At 39.0% G+C, this 18,360-nt stretch overlaps 1 protein-coding gene across 3 annotated transcripts in view; it reads right to left on the bottom strand.

Moving 5' to 3' along the window:
• The window catches only part of LOC120425849 (phospholipid-transporting ATPase VD), a 135,233-nt gene that overhangs the window by 69,880 nt on the left and 46,993 nt on the right, over positions 1–18,360 (bottom strand). For all 3 annotated transcript variants that reach the window (XM_039590468.2, XM_039590470.2, XM_039590471.2), the window contains exon 2: positions 5,431–6,682. In XM_039590468.2, coding sequence (XP_039446402.1) covers positions 5,431–6,359 — 929 coding nt within the window. In that variant the 5' untranslated portion in view covers positions 6,360–6,682. The remainder of the gene's footprint in view (positions 1–5,430; positions 6,683–18,360) is intronic.

The raw sequence follows: 18,360 nt of genomic DNA, 5'->3' as shown, positions 1-18,360 counted from the left end.
GTCACTCACGCCATTTTGACGTTTCGAGTAAAAACGCATGTTAATGTTTGACATTGAATAACAGCGCACGCATTGTAAACAATGCCAAACAAGTTTTGTTTGGTTCAACTTGGTTGCCGGAGTCCCGAGTTACAATCATTCACATGAGCATGCACATGTGACAAAACGCGTTCTGACAAAATGCCTTTGGGCAAGTTGTCGCTCTTGCAGGGTGTGTCAAAATAACACGATCGGAACTACATTCTTATGAAGATTTACAACTTTGCAAGGGCTTTTTACGGGCGTTCCTAACTCAATCTGGCCCTAAATGCACCTGCGACAAGATAGCACGCCCCCGACGACTTGCCAACAGAACTTGCTGACACGCAGAACAGTTTCAAGCGACAAAGATTTTTCCTGCTGCGCTTACTTGGCCGGGTAGTGGCGGTAATTTTATTGATGTTTGGAAAATAAAACTTGCACACAAAGTGCCATAAGGACAAGTGCACTTTCGCGTCTAATGGGTGCTCTAATTAGTTTTGTTTGATGATTGTCGTTTCAAAAAGGTTGTAAGTGGTCGTGCCCGTGCTATTTTTTGCCTCACCTGGTGATTTTTTACGGATCCCGATTTAAGCGGAACACCAGAACCTTTATCCGTTTGTAGGACATTAGGATAATAGTCAGGCTTTCTGGCGAAGTGAAGCTGTCAATTTCAGATGATTTTTTTATGAAAATTTATGTAAATCTTTGTGAATTTAGTTTCTGGTAATATTATTTGACATTTCGGTTATGTCTGAAACATAATCCCCTTTGGCCATGCTTAATGAAGTAAGGTAGCAATCCTGCTTTAAAAATGAACTTTTCACAGTAAGCTCGATGACCACCCTTTATGAATACTTATCGACTCAGTCTCAAAAACTGAACAAATGACAGTATGTCTGTGTGTAGGACCGGTGTGTATGTGTGTGTAGCTAAAATTATAACTGAGTTTTCTCAGAACTGGATATTTAATAGTTTGATGTAACGGTATGTAGTTGAAATAATGATTAAAAATGTATATTTTGACAAATGGACAAAAATAGACTCAAGTACCATCATCTTTCCAACTAAATTTATAGTATGAAGATCTGGCAACCTTGTCTTAAGTTATGACCACTTTAATGATATTTATCAACATTTTTGAACCCGAATCTCACTTATCTGTATAACAACTATGTCAACTATTCAACGTATCGCTGTCTAGAAGTTCAAAAATTTGAAGATCTGGCAACCGTGTCCTCAGTTATGACTACTTAATTACTTCAGTAATATTTATTTACTGCTATAAAGCCGGATCACGCCTATCTATATGGCTAATTCTTCGCCAACTCACACAGCAGTTGCCCCGGCCAATCTTCGATTTGCGTGAAACTTTGTCCTAAGGGGTAACTTTTGATAGACATTTGGTGTTAAATGGACTTTTATGTAAAATTAAACGCCCGGTTTGATGGCGTACTCAGAATTCTGTAAAAACGTATTTTTCATCGAAAAAAACACAAAAATATATTAAAAATTCTCCCATTTTCCGTTACTCTACTGTAAAAAAAATTTGAACATGTCATTTTATGGGAAATTTACTGTACTTTTTGAATCTACAATGACCCAGAAGGGTTCTTTTTGCATTTAGAACATTTTTTTTTCATTTTAGAATTTCGTGTTTTTTTTTCTAACTTTGCAGGATTATTTTTGTAATAATGTTCTACAAAGTTGTAGAGCAGACAATTACAACAATTTTGATATATAAACATATGGGTTTTGCTTATGAACATCACGGGTTATCGCGATTTTACGAAAAAACTAACTTAATCCACCTATGTGGTTGGAGCCTTCCTCACTTAATACCAACAATGGCTGATATGATGGAATTGTACAAAAAATTCATCTATTTTTAAGTTCCGGAATAAAAAAGTACATAAATATCACATAAGTGGCCATATCTCGAGACAGGGTTGCCAGATCATTAATGTTTTAGACTCGTTAGAAAGGTCTTTTGATAACCCACCAACGATGGGTCGGATGGTGGAACCGAACATAGTTTACTTACATTTAAGTGAGATCCGGCATCCAAAAAGTACATAAATATCACTTAAGTGGGCATATCTCGAGACAGGGTTGCCAGATCTTCAATGTTTTAGGCTCGTTGGAAAGATCTTCTGATAACCTAACCAACGATGGGTTGGATGGTGGATCCGGACGTAGTTTACATATATTTAAGTGAGATCCGGCATCCAAAAAGTACATAAATATCACTTAAGTGGGCATATCTCGAGACAGGGTAGCCAGATCTTCAATGTTTTAGACTCGTTGGAAAGGTCTTTTGATAACCTAAACAACGATGGGTCGGATGATGGATTCGGACATAGTTTACATACAGTTAAGTGAGATCCAAATATATGTGAAAACACATTTTTATACATAACTTTTGAACTACTTATCGAAACTTCAATCTGTATAAAACTCGATCTATGGGACCCTATACCAAGTCGAATGCAACAGGTTCGAGTCAAATCGGTTCAGCCAGTGCCGAGAAACATGAGCTAGTTTGTTGGTCACATACATACATACACACACACACACACATACACACACACATACACACACACATACACACACACACATACACACACATACACACACACACACACACACACACACACACACACACACACACACATACACACAGACATTTGTTCAGTTTTCGATTCTGAGTCGATATGTATACATGAAGGTGGGTCTACGACGTTTTTATACGAAGTTCATTTTTAGAGCAGGATTATAGCCTTACCTCAGTGAGGAAGGCAAAAAAAGTTTTGAAAAAGTTGGTCGTCGTTGATGAATCGTCACCCGCGACAGACATGGACGACAAAACAAAGAGAAACACAAAAAGATGTTTTTTTTCAAAAAAGTTTTTTTGTAAAATCGCGATAACTCGTGTTGTTTATAAGTGTTGTATATACCCCTTATGTAAATATATCATAATTTTTGTAATTGTCTGCACTACAACTTTGTAGATTATTATTACACTTAAAAAATAACCCTGCAAAGTTAGAAAAAACACGAAATTTTAAAATGGAAAATTTTGTTCTAAATGAAAAAAGACCCTTCTGTGTTAATGTAGATTTGAAAAGTACATTAAATTTCCCTTAAAATGACATGTTCCAAAAAATTTTACAGTCGAGTAACGGAAACGGGAGAGTTTTCAATTCTTTTGTAGTGTTTTTTTTTCGATGAAAAACACGTTTTTTTCGGAATTCTGAGTACGCCATCAAATTGGGCGTCTAATTTTACATAAAAGTCCCTTTGACACCAAATTTCTATCTCATCACCGTTTCAGGCTGCAAATTATTGAAAAACACCTCTTTTTTCGCATGTTAAAAAATGGAAGGGGTCGTACCGCCCCTCCGCCACGAGATATCAAAAAACGGACCTCGGATTCGTGATCAGGGACAAAAGTAACCCCTTAGAACAAAGTTTCAAGCAAATCGAAGAGGGGTTGGGGCAACTTTTCCCGATTTCATGTGAGTTGGTAGAGAATTACCCATCCCTCTTTTGACCTCTCGTTGGATAGGTAATGAAAAGCAGCATACTTTTCAACAGAGTCTAAAAGTTTAAAGATCTGGCAACCCTGATGATATTTATGAATTTGTCCGATGCCGGATCTCAATGAAAACCACGTCAAGGTCCAATTTCCAATCTATTGTTGATAGGTAATCAAAAAAACTTGTAATAGGTAGTCTAAAATAATGGGAGATCCGGCAACATTGTCTCAGGTTAGGTCTTAGGTGGAAATTTTCAAATAGGTGATGGAGATATCAACCAAATTAGTGGTTTTGGTAAGTTTTTGCACCGGAAACCAATCAAATCAAATGTTTCTGCATTATGCATAGCGTGGTAAGCTAAATAATTATTTTTTGTTGTTTTTGTTAAATTGCTTGCTTCGGTCACGACGAAGTAATTTGGATGGTAATTCGGCAATTTAATTTTCAATTTATGTTGGTTTGACCTAAATCGAAGAGATTTTCACTCTAGCTATAAACTCACATCAGTAGGTTTGTAACTGCTTTAGAAGCAATTGCAAATATACGTGCTTGCAAAGTGAGGCAAATATTTGCAATCTACTAAGTATTATCAGGCAGGTTTAATTTTACACAGGTAATTCCGAGCAAAGCTTAGCGGGTGGGTTGGTACAGATAAGCAAGCGCTTGCAATTGAAGCCAATAGATAAGATCCTTACGGGCAATCGACGATTTATAGACCCGATAACGAGGTGCTGTTATCTATATAGGGAACTAGAACCGAGGTACAACGATTGTGGATGATACTAAATAGTCCATGAGAAATTGTTGCAACTCATTTAATACTTGTATACAAAGAAGAATTTCGGAAGTATTGCTTCCATTTCCTCCAATTTGTGACACCTGCAAGCAACCTGTCACGGGCCAACGACACTGGCCAACTTTTTTTTTCGCTTAGCCAAACTGGACCGAGTTGAACTGAAAAATATGCAAAACGTGGAATGGCTTTGTTACACGACTGCTGGAGAAGACGACCTAGTTGGGGGGACCCCCCCTCCACTTCTTAAAGTACACGTGAACCAACCGGTGTATGTGATAAAATGTATTCCTATACTGAACAGATAAATAATACTGGGGAGAGAGGAAAAAAAGCGGTCCAATTCTGCAAGGCAAGCCATTTCGAGGCTGGTGGTTGGAGACAAACATTTGCATGTGCAGCACGTGTTCTAAATACTAAACAACAGCCTGTGCCGAACGAGGTGGCCAACAACATTGTACGGTGTATTCGGGTAGCGACATTATGACAGAAAGAACCATTTCTTCGACATCGTGTGTGTGTTTGCTGTCCGGTGGTGAGTCAACGTCAGGCTTAGAACCAGACGCCATGGTCGCGTTTATTTTCTTTGTGTAGTTGGACTTTTTTTCCCCCACTATCGCTCTCTAAATAATGACTAGTTTTGGTAAACAAGTGCGGCTGGGAATGATGTAAGCTGCGAACTTTGTAGTGATGAATTTTTGGCCCCAAAATTGCAGGCAACAATGAATCTCTTTTGTTAGCTTTTTATTTTACATTTTTTGCGAATATTTTTTTTAGATTTTGATTTCTGCGAAAAACTGGAACCAGAACATTCCAGGTTTTCCCCGCGATTTCCAGAAACTGCCACCATGCGGCACGCCTTCTCAAGCGACGTTTATCAGCCTCAAAAGAGCACATTTTACGAGCGCGCATTCACGGTCAGCCCGAGCTTGTCAGCGCGATAAATGAAAAATGTACCGCGATAGTACTCAAGTTGGTCTGCAACAGCTGCCGGCACTAAAAATAGCTACCCCATTAAATGTGGTGGGAATTCCCACCCCCGCAAGCAAATCACATTAAAACGGCCAAGGCGGAACTTACCCATTGTACACGCGGCAGGTCGAGTTGTTAATCCGCTTGTCCGAGGCGCGCCGCCGCCGGTCCTCGAACAGATCCTTGATGGCGGTCACACCCAGCACAAACAGGACCGGGATCATGGCGATTTCCTTGCCGAACGCGTTTATCTGGGGGAACCAGTTGAGCAGCACGATGAAGATAAAGTACAGATTCGCGACGCGGTGGAACTGCTCGAGCAGATTCTTCGGAACGAACGACAGGAGCGTATACTTGGTAGTCCGAATTTTGTTGCCCACGAGGCGCCCGTTCGGGTGGTCCGCTTTGGGGGTTTTGGGAGGCACTGTGTGATTCGGGACCACTATCCGGTAGCCCCGGTCTTCGAATTTGCTACTGCGGCAGAAGATCCATCGTTTCCACCATGGAGGTCGATCGGCTCGCCGCAGCGTGTAGATCGACTCCGACCGGGACGCTTGCCGCGAGTGGCCTTTGCCGGCCGTCGAGGCGGTTCCCGTTTCGCGTGGTTCCTGCTGTTCCTTGTGGCCGGGCGGGAGAATGAAATCCGTCTTGGACCCCACCCGACTGTGACCGGACCGCGGCACCGGTGCATCGGTGATTTGTCCCTGAGACAACGCCCGCTGGTGGCCACCCTTGACGGCGGATTTGAGTGCCGATGGGCGGCCAGCCGCCCCCAGCATCCCGAACGATCCCTCGCCATGGCTAATCGACCGCGAGTGGCCACCACTCCGCGGATGCTCGAACAGTGCCCGACCGGTCGGAGCCACTGCCGTCGCCGGTATCCCACTACCGCCGGGGCCACCAACCGCAGCACTCGGCCCCGGGAACACGTACGTCCGACCGCCTCCGACTTCCACCGCCGGATTCGGCACTTGCAGATGTGGCTGAGACGGCGGCGGCTGCTGAGGCTCCTTTCTCGATTCCTCCAGTTGTGTCATAGTTGAAAACCACCATCAGGACCTGCGCGTCTTCACCAACGCACACGTACACACACTCACACTCGTTTCAAAGATTTTTTTTTTGTAATTGCACTTTTATTTATTTCACACCAAACTCCTTCTTCATCCTAACCGACACTTCCCATATTTCTTCAAAGCAACCAAAAAAACTGAAGGAAAAAATCACTTTCACATTATAAGGCTGCCCCGAACGGACGTTCGGCGGGGGCTCGATCGATCTCTTCCGAATTTATTGCAGGTTTCTTCACGGTTCACAAAGCTGCTGCAAGCCACGATCATGCACAAAGGTTGACTCAGTAAATCTGAAAGGAAGAAGAAGAAAAAATAATCAGATTAATACTTTCGATTTCGGGTTTCCCAAATTGGTTTTGTTTGATTAAATCAAGTTCAGCTAGTCGGTAGTTGAGAGACATTGCGCATATTAGGATTGCTACGCGTGACTGGGGAAATCTGCGTCCAGCGATCTGGACACAGCCAATTTGGGCACGCTTGTTGGATTCGACAGTGTTTTTTTTTATTTCTTAAAAATCGAGATGAAAGTTACTGGAACGTGAACGGTTTGGCAAGGTTTTAGTTGTGGAATGGAATGATTTGGTCGCAGCTGTCAATTTTAATCGAAGATCAAGCTTAAAATTAATTTCACAATTTTCAACGGAAAAAAGCGACCTCCAAAAAAGAGCGACGAAATCAACATTTAACAATCATACAAATTACCGAAATTAATCTAGTATTTTTTACTTCAAATAAAAAAATAAATAAAATTAATGCTTCCGGAATACTATAGTATACAAAATATTTCCGAATGTTACATAATTTATGATGTAACATATTTCGACGTAATTAAACCTTTAAATTTACATGCAATTTTATGTAAATTAGCAACAAATTATACGTAAAAACATGATTTTACGTGTTATTCAACCGTTTACGTCGAATCTCGAGTTAACATGTGATTCATGATTTCCGTGTCGAGTAAATTCACATATTTTTTCTGTTTATCAAAACAAGCAACCTACACACAAAAAAATATTTCCGAATGTTACATCATTTATGATGTAATGCTTTTGCACGTCATTAAAAATTAAAATTTAAATGTAATTTGATGTAAATTCGTAACAAATTATACGTAAAAAAATGATTTTACGTGTGATTCAACCGTTTACGTCAAATCTCGAGTTTACATCAACTATGTTTACATGTGATTCATGTTTTCCGTGTCGAGTAAATTCACATATTTTTTTCTGTGTATAATTCTAGACCAAACATTACATAACTATTAATTGATCCAATTTGAAGAAGAAAAAAAGTTTACAATTGTTTAGTATTTTGATAAAAAAGTATTTTTAAATTATTGTATTTTGATTTTTCCTATTTGTTTATTTATTTATTTGTCTATTTAATTACTTGTCTTTTGCTAATTTGTCTAGTTGTCTAGTGGGCTAGTTGTCTAATTGTCTAGTTGACTAATTGTTTTTTTTGTATTGTTGTCTTTATGCCTTTATGTCTTTTCGTCCTATTGTCTTTTAGTTTTTTTGTGTCTATTTTGTCTTGTTGTTTTTTTTTGTCTTTTTGTTTTTTTTTTGTCTTTTTGTCTTTTTGTTTAAGTTTTTTTCCACCGTGTGCAGATTAAAAAACTCTGTTTTGAGTGATTTAAAGACAATTAAACAAACTTTCAAAAAAACAGCAATCAACCAAACAGCCCAAAAACATCAAACTCGAATTGGGTCAATATTTGTACAATTTATCACTCGTCAACCAGAAGCCTCGCCCGTTGTTGGCACCTTTTTCACCAGATTGCATACGAGATTTATAGTTAGCAAACAATAAGCCAATGATTCAGCTCTCGCCTCCCACGGCACTTCTTTCGACTTTCGTCACTCCACGCGCGGTGACCAACCTTAAAAAGTGTTGCCATGCGTTCGTATTAACTAGCCGTTGAGCTTTCGATAACCCGTCATCATCACTGTCGTTGAGACTGTAATTTCGTTTCTTCACTTCACTTATTGATCAACAATCTATGATTGACTTTTTTTGTTATATTACTGACATTAAATTTTCCAAAACAAGGCAAAATTCGCATAGGTCCAAAATAGGTACACTGGGTCAAAAATAGGGCCATCGCACCTTGCTTAACCGCTCGCAATGTCGCGAAATATTTTGCATTAACCTTAAACTTGCTGACCGTGGTGCGGTTGACCAGTGTAGACTTTCAACGCAAGTTTTTCAAGTCCATGGTAGCAGAGTGTGGGATGCGAGGTATAAAACAAAAAAGAAAAAAAAGCTCAACAACAAAGTGTGGTAAAGGCAAAACAAAATGCGGTCACTAAACTTTAAACTCTCATTGGTGGTGGTGGTGGTACATTGCTGGAACGTGTCCAAGGCGTCGTGGATTTGGATTGGGTTTGGGCACGTTGGAATTGGTTCAAGCCGCAGCGATAAAGCTCAGATTAAGTTTGTTTATCTTGTTTGATACTTTCAGTGTGACATCGACATTTTTCAGCACAAAACAATCTGATCGCTCAATCGTCCGGTTGATGTAATCCCGGTGTAACCTTTAGATCGCTGTGTTTACGGTATAATTACAGGTCTCGAGGGGTAGAGCTGACTTGAACAGGCGTGCTTCAACAAACCAAGTCATTTAAGCTAACTGTGTTTCTAAATTGTAAAGAGAGGGGGGAAAATCTGGGCGTGGAGCAGAGGGAAATCTGAGAACAACCCTTTCATTAAGTGTGTCACACCGAATCATACACACAAAAAAATATTTCCGAATGTTACATCATTTATGATGTAACACTTTTGCACGTCATTAAACATTTAAATTTAAATGCAATTTGATGTAAATTTGTGACAAATTATACGTAAAAACATGATTTTACGTTTGATTCAACCGTTTACGTCGAATCTCAAGTTTACATCAACTGAGTTTACATGTGATTCATTTTTTCCGTTTCGAGTAAATTCACATATTTTTTTCTGTGTAGAGAACGTTCGTCGGTTGTGCCAGAGAACTGTCGTCGAGCGGATTTGGGCACGGTTCGAAAACGGATTGTGCACGCCTCGCCTCGCGGACGCCAAGGCGATCTTTTGAAAGTTTTCGCATTCCCCTTCTTTAAGGTCTGTTAATTTTAAACTGAAAGAGCTCGTAGGAAAAGCTTACGATTTCACGAAGTTAGACTATTTTTTTTTAATTCTGCCTTTTTGTCTTTTTAGTACTTTTTTGAATTTGTGTATTTCAGAATTAGTGTACTTTTGTAAATGGTATTTATGTAGTATTTAATATTATAGTATTTTAGTATTTTAGTATTTTGGTATTTTAGTATTTTAGTATTTTAGTATTTTAGTATTTTAGTATTTTAGTATTTTAGTATTTTAGTATTTTAGTATTTTAGTATTTTAGTATTTTAGTATTTTAGTATTTTAGTATTTTAGTATTTTAGTATTTTAGTATTTTAGTATTTTAGTATTTTAGTATTTTAGTATTTTAGTATTTTAGTATTTTAGTATTTTAGTATTTTAGTATTTTAGTATTTTAGTATTTTAGTATTTTAGTATTTTAGTATTTTAGTATTTTAGTATTTTAGTATTTTAGTATTTTAGTATTTTAGTATTTTAGTATTTTAGTATTTTAGTATTTTAGTATTTTAGTATTTTAGTATTTTAGTATTTTAGTATTTTAGTATTTTAGTATTTTAGTATTTTAGTATTTTAGTATTTTAGTATTTTAGTATTTTAGTATTTTAGTATTTTAGTATTTTAGTATTTTAGTATTTTAGTATTTTAGTATTTTAGTATTTTAGTATTTTAGTATTTTAGTATTTTAGTATTTTAGTATTTTAGTATTTTAGTATTTTAGATATTTTAGTATTTTAGTATTTTAGTATTTTAGTATTTTAGTATTTTAGTATTTTAGTATTTTAGTATTTTAGTATTTTAGTATTTTAGTATTTGTTGTTTCAAGTATTCAATAATGAAAACAGCTAACAAATTTAACATCAGTGAGACAAATCTTGATTGATTCCAGTTTGTCTGGATTTTTCCGGTTACCGAAGTTATGCCTATTTTTGGAATATTTGGAATTGATCAAATCCCAATCCCAACCTAAGAATCATTCCACACATGGACTGATTTCGCAGCTACACGCTAATAGCTCCAAAAAAGACCCGCCATTGAAAGGCTACAGTCTGCTGAGCACCACTTAAATGTCCATGGAGTTTCCAAGAATACCAAACAAACGGTTTCGGGGCGTGCGATATTTGCTCCGAGATGGGATTGTACTGCATGCATGTAAGCGCTTTGAAGGTTTGTAAACATTGCAAAATTTTGAAGGCGGTTGCGGTTCCAAAACAGCTGACTTGACGTTGGGAATCGGTTGCTACTTGAGTCGAAGGTTTTCACTTTTTGTGTAGTTGAACACGTGGAGATCGATCAACTTAAGCTAAATATATGTTATTATTATTTGCAAGTCCGTTAGAGTGACCTCCGCGCTCGAGTTCTGTTTGTCATTCTAATCTACATCAGCCAAGTCTAAAACAGTCATCAACCTTTCCAGGTTACCAGTCTCGCTCCCCTTCTCTTTGCAAAAAAGGTCGTCGTCGTCGCAACTTTGTGCAAGTCATGTTGTGCTTGGCGAGAAGGTCTTCGACAGAGCAAGGAAGTACGGGAGGCTGCGTGCGGTTTAATAAAAAAAAGCCTTTGACCCCATCATCTCCGCGGGGCAAATTGTAGCAGCAGTTGGCAGTGGACCGGGCTAGGACGTTTTATTCATGCATTTGGAATTGGTTGTTGCTAGAGAGCGCAACAAGAGCAAATCGTCGCCGTTGTGCTATATTGCCACACCTTCGGGATTTAAAAAAAATGGAATGGTTACTGAAAGGACCTTATAATTCTACCGGTGGCATGCCTTCCGAGTAGCGATGCAAAATGTTAACCATTGCGACAGCAGAGCACGAGCCAGACAGCATAAGTAGAACGACCGGCTGGTTGTTGCTGGGATGCCGTCTAGCGAGGAGACTGTTTTTATTGCAGTTTGATGGAAAATTGATGGGGAAGATGATGCAGATTTACGGGTGTCGATGAACGCAACTAGATACATGTATCGAGAAGATCAAGGATTGTCAAATCGTATTCAATTTTTAAATGAGAAGAATGACGACCTGAAGATTGCTATAAATTACATCAAATTGAAATTGGTTGGCCATCCTAACTAAGTAAAGGCTTTTGAATCAATTGAAATAATTGCGATTTGCTGGGTTAGTTGACCATAAGTTGGAATAATTGAGAACAATTGATTACAACTGAAAAATAACTTGATTTGTAGAGAACATTATAATGTCAAGTTTTCCTTATTATTATTTTTTTGTTGGATGAAACTTTATCAATGCATTTCCTATGTAGGTTGCGCATGGGCATGTGAATATTCAAAAATCTGTATCTTGAAAAGGAATTTTCAGATCGATTTAATGCCCTCGGCAAAGTTTATAGTAATGATTATAATTTGATTCAAATTATAAAAAATTCGGAGTGAAAAGTGATTTTTTTTGTGTGTGTGCCTTTTGTTTCGCATTTTTGTCGTGTATTGTGTGCTGCGAGGAGAAGATTGCCCTCTGAAAATGCAGCGTCATCAGTTCATAATTGACAAAGGCGCGTGGTCGTAAAAAATATTCGGAGTGAAAAGTGATTTATTTGTGATTTTCAAAGCCCTTCCTATATCATCGTTGATCGGAAGGCATGGTGTCGTGTGGATTGTGTTTAAATTTTTCGAATAAGGTTTTATTTTTTTGCGGTGAAAAAGCCATTTCTATATAATGAACGAAAGACGCACTGACAATTTGGATCGTTGAGTTAATAGTGGAGCAAAATAACTGTGTGTGAGTGATTTTGTGTGTTAACCAGAAAGACCTTCCCATAGCATCGTTACTCGGAAGGCTCGCCGACGGTTCTGTTATGAAAGTCCTCCCCATAGCGTCGTAGCTCGGGAGGCATCGAAGAGCCAATACCTTATCCTTCTAACCCAAAAAAAATCAATCACGTGAAGCTTGAAGGAGATGCTGTGGATTCAACGGTCTCAAGCGGTATCAACAAGTATAAAGCGAAAAACTATGTGCTTGATGAGTCTGCAACTTCAACCATCGGACTAACATTCCTCCCTTTCGTTGAACTGCAGGCTGCCCTCCCAAGAGGTGCCGGTATTGACTAATAAAGTAGGGATCTTCAGAGGTTAAACAGTGAACGGATGGTTGGCTCCCACTGATCATTTTTGATTCATTGTTTAACTTCAGCTGATCTGTCAATAACGGAGTAGCAGCTCATTGGCAGTCAACCATGCTCATGCTCAATTTGGCATCAGCATTTTAAAATTAATATGACTTGTTGTGAATCCCGGACTCTGATAAAAGTTGGTTCAAAATCCGGACACTCAAAAATGTTGGTGAATGACATTCTTTAGGTCTGAAACAAGCTGCTTACATAAAAACATTTGATATTTTGTATAACAATTTACTTGGATTCAAGGAAATCAGAACCATACAAGTTGAGTGGCAGCAATGGAGGTGACCCTACGGTAGAGTAGTCATCAATGAGACACGGGGAACAATGATAAAATGGCTCTCACAAGTCATAGTTTCAACCAATCAGGCTCATATTTGGGGGAAAGGTGTGTCTACTGGATACACGTCTGCCATATAAGTGGCTTTGGTTATGGACGCTCCCTTGAAAAGTAGTTCATAAATGTTTGATTCTGGGGTGTAAAAGTAAATCATGGACAAAAAATACTTTTTCGCTCGTAGGCTGCAATTTACACAAAAACTAATATTTCTTCAAATGTCTTTCGACGTTCCATAGGGATTAAGTTGGGCTACAATGTCCTTTCATTAGATTTGGCCAAAATTTAGAATACACCCAGAATCCAGGACTGTCTCATTGTTCCCCACTCATTTCAGCCCATGGGTAACAATGAGACACTTTGATTTTTCTTCAATAAACTTTTCAAAATCGATGGAAATCTTTCAAAACATGAATTAAAAGTGATTTTTGGCATATTTATAGAGTTTAAACTTCATTTAACCAAAAATACAAAGTTATTTGGTATTAATATATGGATTTTACAAAATTTAAATACTTTTTAGTGTAACTATTGTTATTAAAAGTTTCATGTTGGCAAAATTGCTCTAAAATGTTCAAGGCAAGTCACCTGCAATAGAACAATACAAAAACATGACGTTTTGCTAGAAAAATGTTGATTTTCGTAGAGTGTCTCATTGTTCCCCAGCTGTCTCATTGTTCCTGCCAAGTGCGTCTACAATGAGACAGTTGTATAACTCTGGCTGTAGATGTCAGATCGATCTCATATTTTGGTCAATGATAGAACACATTAAAAGAAAGATAATGCAACTAAAAGCTCATTAAGACATGCTGATGAAAAAATTAGAAAAATCGTTGAAAATTGAAAACCAAAAGTGTCTCATTGATGACTACCCTACCCTACAAACCTTCATCAGCAGTGATTATATGATTTTTTTGTTTGGTGCATTTGTAATTCTTATTGTTGAGTATACTTAAGAAGTCCTTCCTATATCATCGGTGATCGGAAGGCACCGCGCCGTGATGTATAAAATTTAAAGCCCTTTTGCCTTCCTCACTGAGGTAAGGCTATAATCCTGCTCTAAAATTGAACTTTTTATTAAAAGCTCGAAAACCCACCTTGATGTATACATATCGACTCAGAATCGAAAACTGAACAAATGTCTGTGTGTATGTGTGTGTGTATGTGTGTGTGTATGTGACCAATAATGTCACGCAGTTTTCTCAGCACTGGCTGAACCGATTTTGACCAAACCAGTCGCATTCGACTTGGTTTAGGGTCCCATACGGTGCTATTGAATTGTTTGAAGTTTCGATAAGTAGTTCAAAAGTTATGTATAAAAATGTGTTTTCGCATATTTTCGGAAGATGAATAAATGGCAGTAAACTGAACCAAACATCATCGTTATTTAGGTAATTGAAAGACCTTTCCAACGAGTCCACAACTTTGAAGATCTGGCAACCCTGTCTCGAGTTATAACCACTTAAGTGATATTTATGTACTTTTTTGTAGCCGGATCTCATTTAAATGTATGTAAACAATGTCCGGATCCATCATCCGACCCATCGTTGATTAGGTAATTGAAAGGCCTTTCCAACGAGTCCATAACATTGAAGATCTGGCAACCCTGTCTCGAGTTCTGACCACTTAAGTAATATTTATGTACTTTTTTGAAGCCGGATCTCACTTAAATGTATGTAAACTATGACTGGATCCATCATCCGACCCATCGTTGGTTAGGTAATTGAAAGACCTTTCCAACGAATCTACAACATTGAAGATCTGGCAATCCTGTCTCGAGTTATAACTACTTAAGTGATATTTATGTACTTTTTTTGTAGCCGGATCTCATTTAAATGTATGTAAACAATGTCCGGATCCATCATCCGACCCATCGTTGGTTAGGTAATTGAAAGACCTTTCCAACGAATCTACAACATTGAAGATCTGGCAACCCTGTCTCGAGTTATAACCACTTAAGTGATATTTATGTACTTTTTTGAAGCCGGATCTCACTTAAATGTATGTAAACAATGTCCGGATCCATCATCCAACCCATCGTTGATTAGGTAATTGAAAGACCTTTCTAACGAATGTACAACATTGAAGATCTGGCAACCCTGTCTCGAGTTATAACCACTTAAGTGATATTTATGTACTTTTTTGAAGCCGGATCTCACTTAAATGTATGTAAACGATGTCCGGATCCATCATCCGACCCATCGTTGATTAGGTAATTGAAAGACCTTTCCAACGAATCTACAACATTGAAGATCTGGCAACCCTGTCTCGAGTTATAACCACTTAAGTGATATTTATGTACTTTTTTGAAGCCGGATCTCACTTAAATGTATGTAAACGATGTCCGGATCCATCATCCGACCCATCGTTGATTAGGTAATTGAAAGACCTTTCCAACGAATCTACAACATTGAAGATCTGGCAACCCTGTTTCGAGTTATAACCACTTATGTGATATTTATGTACTTTTTTTTTGTAGCCGGATCTCATTTAAATGTATGTAAACAATGTCCGGATCCATCATCCGACCCATCGTTGGTTAGGTAATTGAAAGACCTTTCCAAAGAATCTACAACATTGAAGATCTGGCAACCCTGTCTCGAGTTATAACTACTTAAGTGATATTTATGTACTTTTTTGAAGCCGGATCTCACTTAAATGTATGTAAACGATGTCCGGATGCATCATCCGACCCATCGTTGGTTAGGTAATTGAAAGACCTTTCCAACGAATCTACAACATTGAAGATCTGGCAACCCTGTTTCGAGTTATAGCCACTTATGTGATATTTATGTACTTTTTTTTGTAGCCGGATCTCATTTAAATGTATGTAAACAATGTCCGGATCCATCATCCGACCCATCGTTGGTTAGGTAATTGAAAGACCTTTCCAACGAATCTACAACATTGAAGATCTGGCAACCCTGTCTCGAGTTATAACCACTTAAGTGATATTTATGTACTTTTTTGAAGCCGGATCTCACTTAAATGTATGTAAACGACGTCCGGATCCATCATCCGACCCATCGTTGATTAGGTAATTGAAAGACCTTTCCAACGAATCTACAACATTGAAGATCTGGCAACCCTGTCTCGAGTTATAACCACTTAAGTGATATTTATGTACTTTTTCTGTAGCCGTATCTCATTAAAATGTATGTAAACAATGTCCGGATCCATCATCCGACCCATCCCTGTCTCGAGTTCTGACCACTTATAATGCCACTTATGAGCCCTTGAGTGATATGTGTGTTTTTTTGGATCAATTTTGTGTCCAAACCCATCATATTACATATCACCCATTGTTGGAAAAGAGTGAGGAAGGCACCAACCACATAGGTGGATTAAGTTAGTTTTTATATCATTGATGATCGAAAGGCACGGTTTGGTCGTTTAGTTATGCGTAATAAAAAATATATTAAAAAACATTAAAATGCGCAAGTGTTTTTATAAAGGCCAAAAAAACCTCCCCGTAGCTTCGCAGTTCAGAAGGTTCGGCGACGGGTCTATGTTATTAAAGCCCTCCCCATAGCATCGTACCTCGGGAGACATCGAAAACCTAATACCTTATCCTACTAACAAAAATAAAAGAAGCATATAATTCAAGAGATGCTTGGATGAGAAGCTGAACTACAGGATTCTTGGGAAGGCGCCGGTATTGACGAATAAAGTAGGGATCTTCAAACGTTAAACAGCTTTTTTTTTTAAATTTCTGTAACAAAAAGCTACTACCATGGCTTTGCAAAATGTCAAGTCTTATCGTTCTTCGATAGCAGCGTGCCAAGAAATCCCAACCCGCTGAAAACGTGCCCCAGCTTTCATTCCACGTGGTCACGCGTATCCTCCATCATTCCTCAAAGAGCACGCAAAAGACTCGTGCAATTACATTTGTATTGTTGCTTCTTGTTGTTGTTTCCCCGCCACCCTCCGACCAAGCTCTGCTATCAAACGATATGACGCAAGCGCCCAAGAAAGAACTCTGGAACAACAAGATGCAATTATTGCCGTTATCGAGTCGCGGCAGCAATTTCCCTCTCTAGTTGCGAAGTCGGGTTGTTCTTTGACTTAGCAGTACACCATTTGTCAACGGTTTGATTCCGCACGCGCCAGATATCCAAGGCGCGTGATTCTGAAGAATGTACTGCTGCTGAGCGGGTTGAACACGTTCTGAACACCACAGTCCCAGTCAAACTGCGTGACAGTTTCGGCGTTCCTCGGGGGTCTCCAGCTTTGTCACGTAACGGAAGAAAACGGGGAAAATAACTGCACGATGTAATTCTCCGGGAAGCATGTTGCTCGAGATGACGAGGCGAACTGTCATTTTGGATGCTTGACTGGGAAGTGACAGGCTGCCCCTGTGGACCATACGTGACCAAATCTGCCGAACTCTGTGGAGCATAAATTGGATCAAAAGTCGCTCCGAACAAAGCGGTTCAAGGCAGGTCGAGAAGTTTCTTTCTGCCCCGCACAAGGAAGTCGTCGTCGGCACGAGGCTGGTAGTTGCTGGTTGACCTAGAGAGAGCACTATTGTAGTAGCAGGAAATGTGCCCGGGGGTCCCGGGTTATTAGCATAGCAAAACTTGCCAACCTAATGATAACTTGTCGTTGCGAGCAACAACGCAAATAACAAGTTGAACTGGACTGGTGATAATTGAGTCAACTCACTGCTGCTCGGTGGGCGTAGCTTTTAATTAATAAATTAGCAGTGGCGAGCACTTGAACTTTTGCCTTGAGCGCGCTGGAACTATGGGAGCGCTGGATTCGGAGCAAGTAATGCTCGTGCAGATCTGCTTGATAGCGGCTCCCAAGCAGTTCTGCAATAAAAACCGATTCCACCTTGCAGGTTTTTTTCCCCGCCAACTCACCGTAATGGGTTGGAGGGAGGAGGGTTGGACAAATGAGTTTCCTTCGCTGACAGGTTGTCACGCGGATAAGAGATACTGTGGAGTACCCCCTTCCCGAGGGGAGGGTATGGGGATCCATTATCGAATTAGTATGTATACAGAGGTTTCCTGCTGTATAGTTTCAACCCCGTCAAGTAGACGACCCAGATAAACTCGCGACGAACGAAATTGCACAGACCAGGATGTACACGGTGGACCATGCGGAAAGTATGGCACAGTCTACTACCAGAGAAGGCACACAAATTAAATTGCAATCGATTTCTGCACTGCTCGTTCGAGATAAGAGGTTGTTCTTCGGGCTAGGGATGGACTGAGTACGATATTATTGGTTTTTTCTGGACATAAATCCAGGCCAAAGACCCAACGATTCACAGATTTATGTACTCAATACCCAGATTTAAAGAATCAAAGATCGGATTTTTAAGATCCAAAGGTTCAAAGTTTCAAAGATTCAATTCCCATGTATTTCTTCAAA

The sequence above is a fragment of the Culex pipiens genome, chromosome 2 (assembly GCF_016801865.2).
Source record: "Culex pipiens pallens isolate TS chromosome 2, TS_CPP_V2, whole genome shotgun sequence".
NCBI lineage: Eukaryota > Metazoa > Arthropoda > Insecta > Diptera > Culicidae > Culex > Culex pipiens.
Note: the sequence above shows the minus strand (reverse complement) of the source record. Positions and strands in the feature narration are given on the sequence as shown.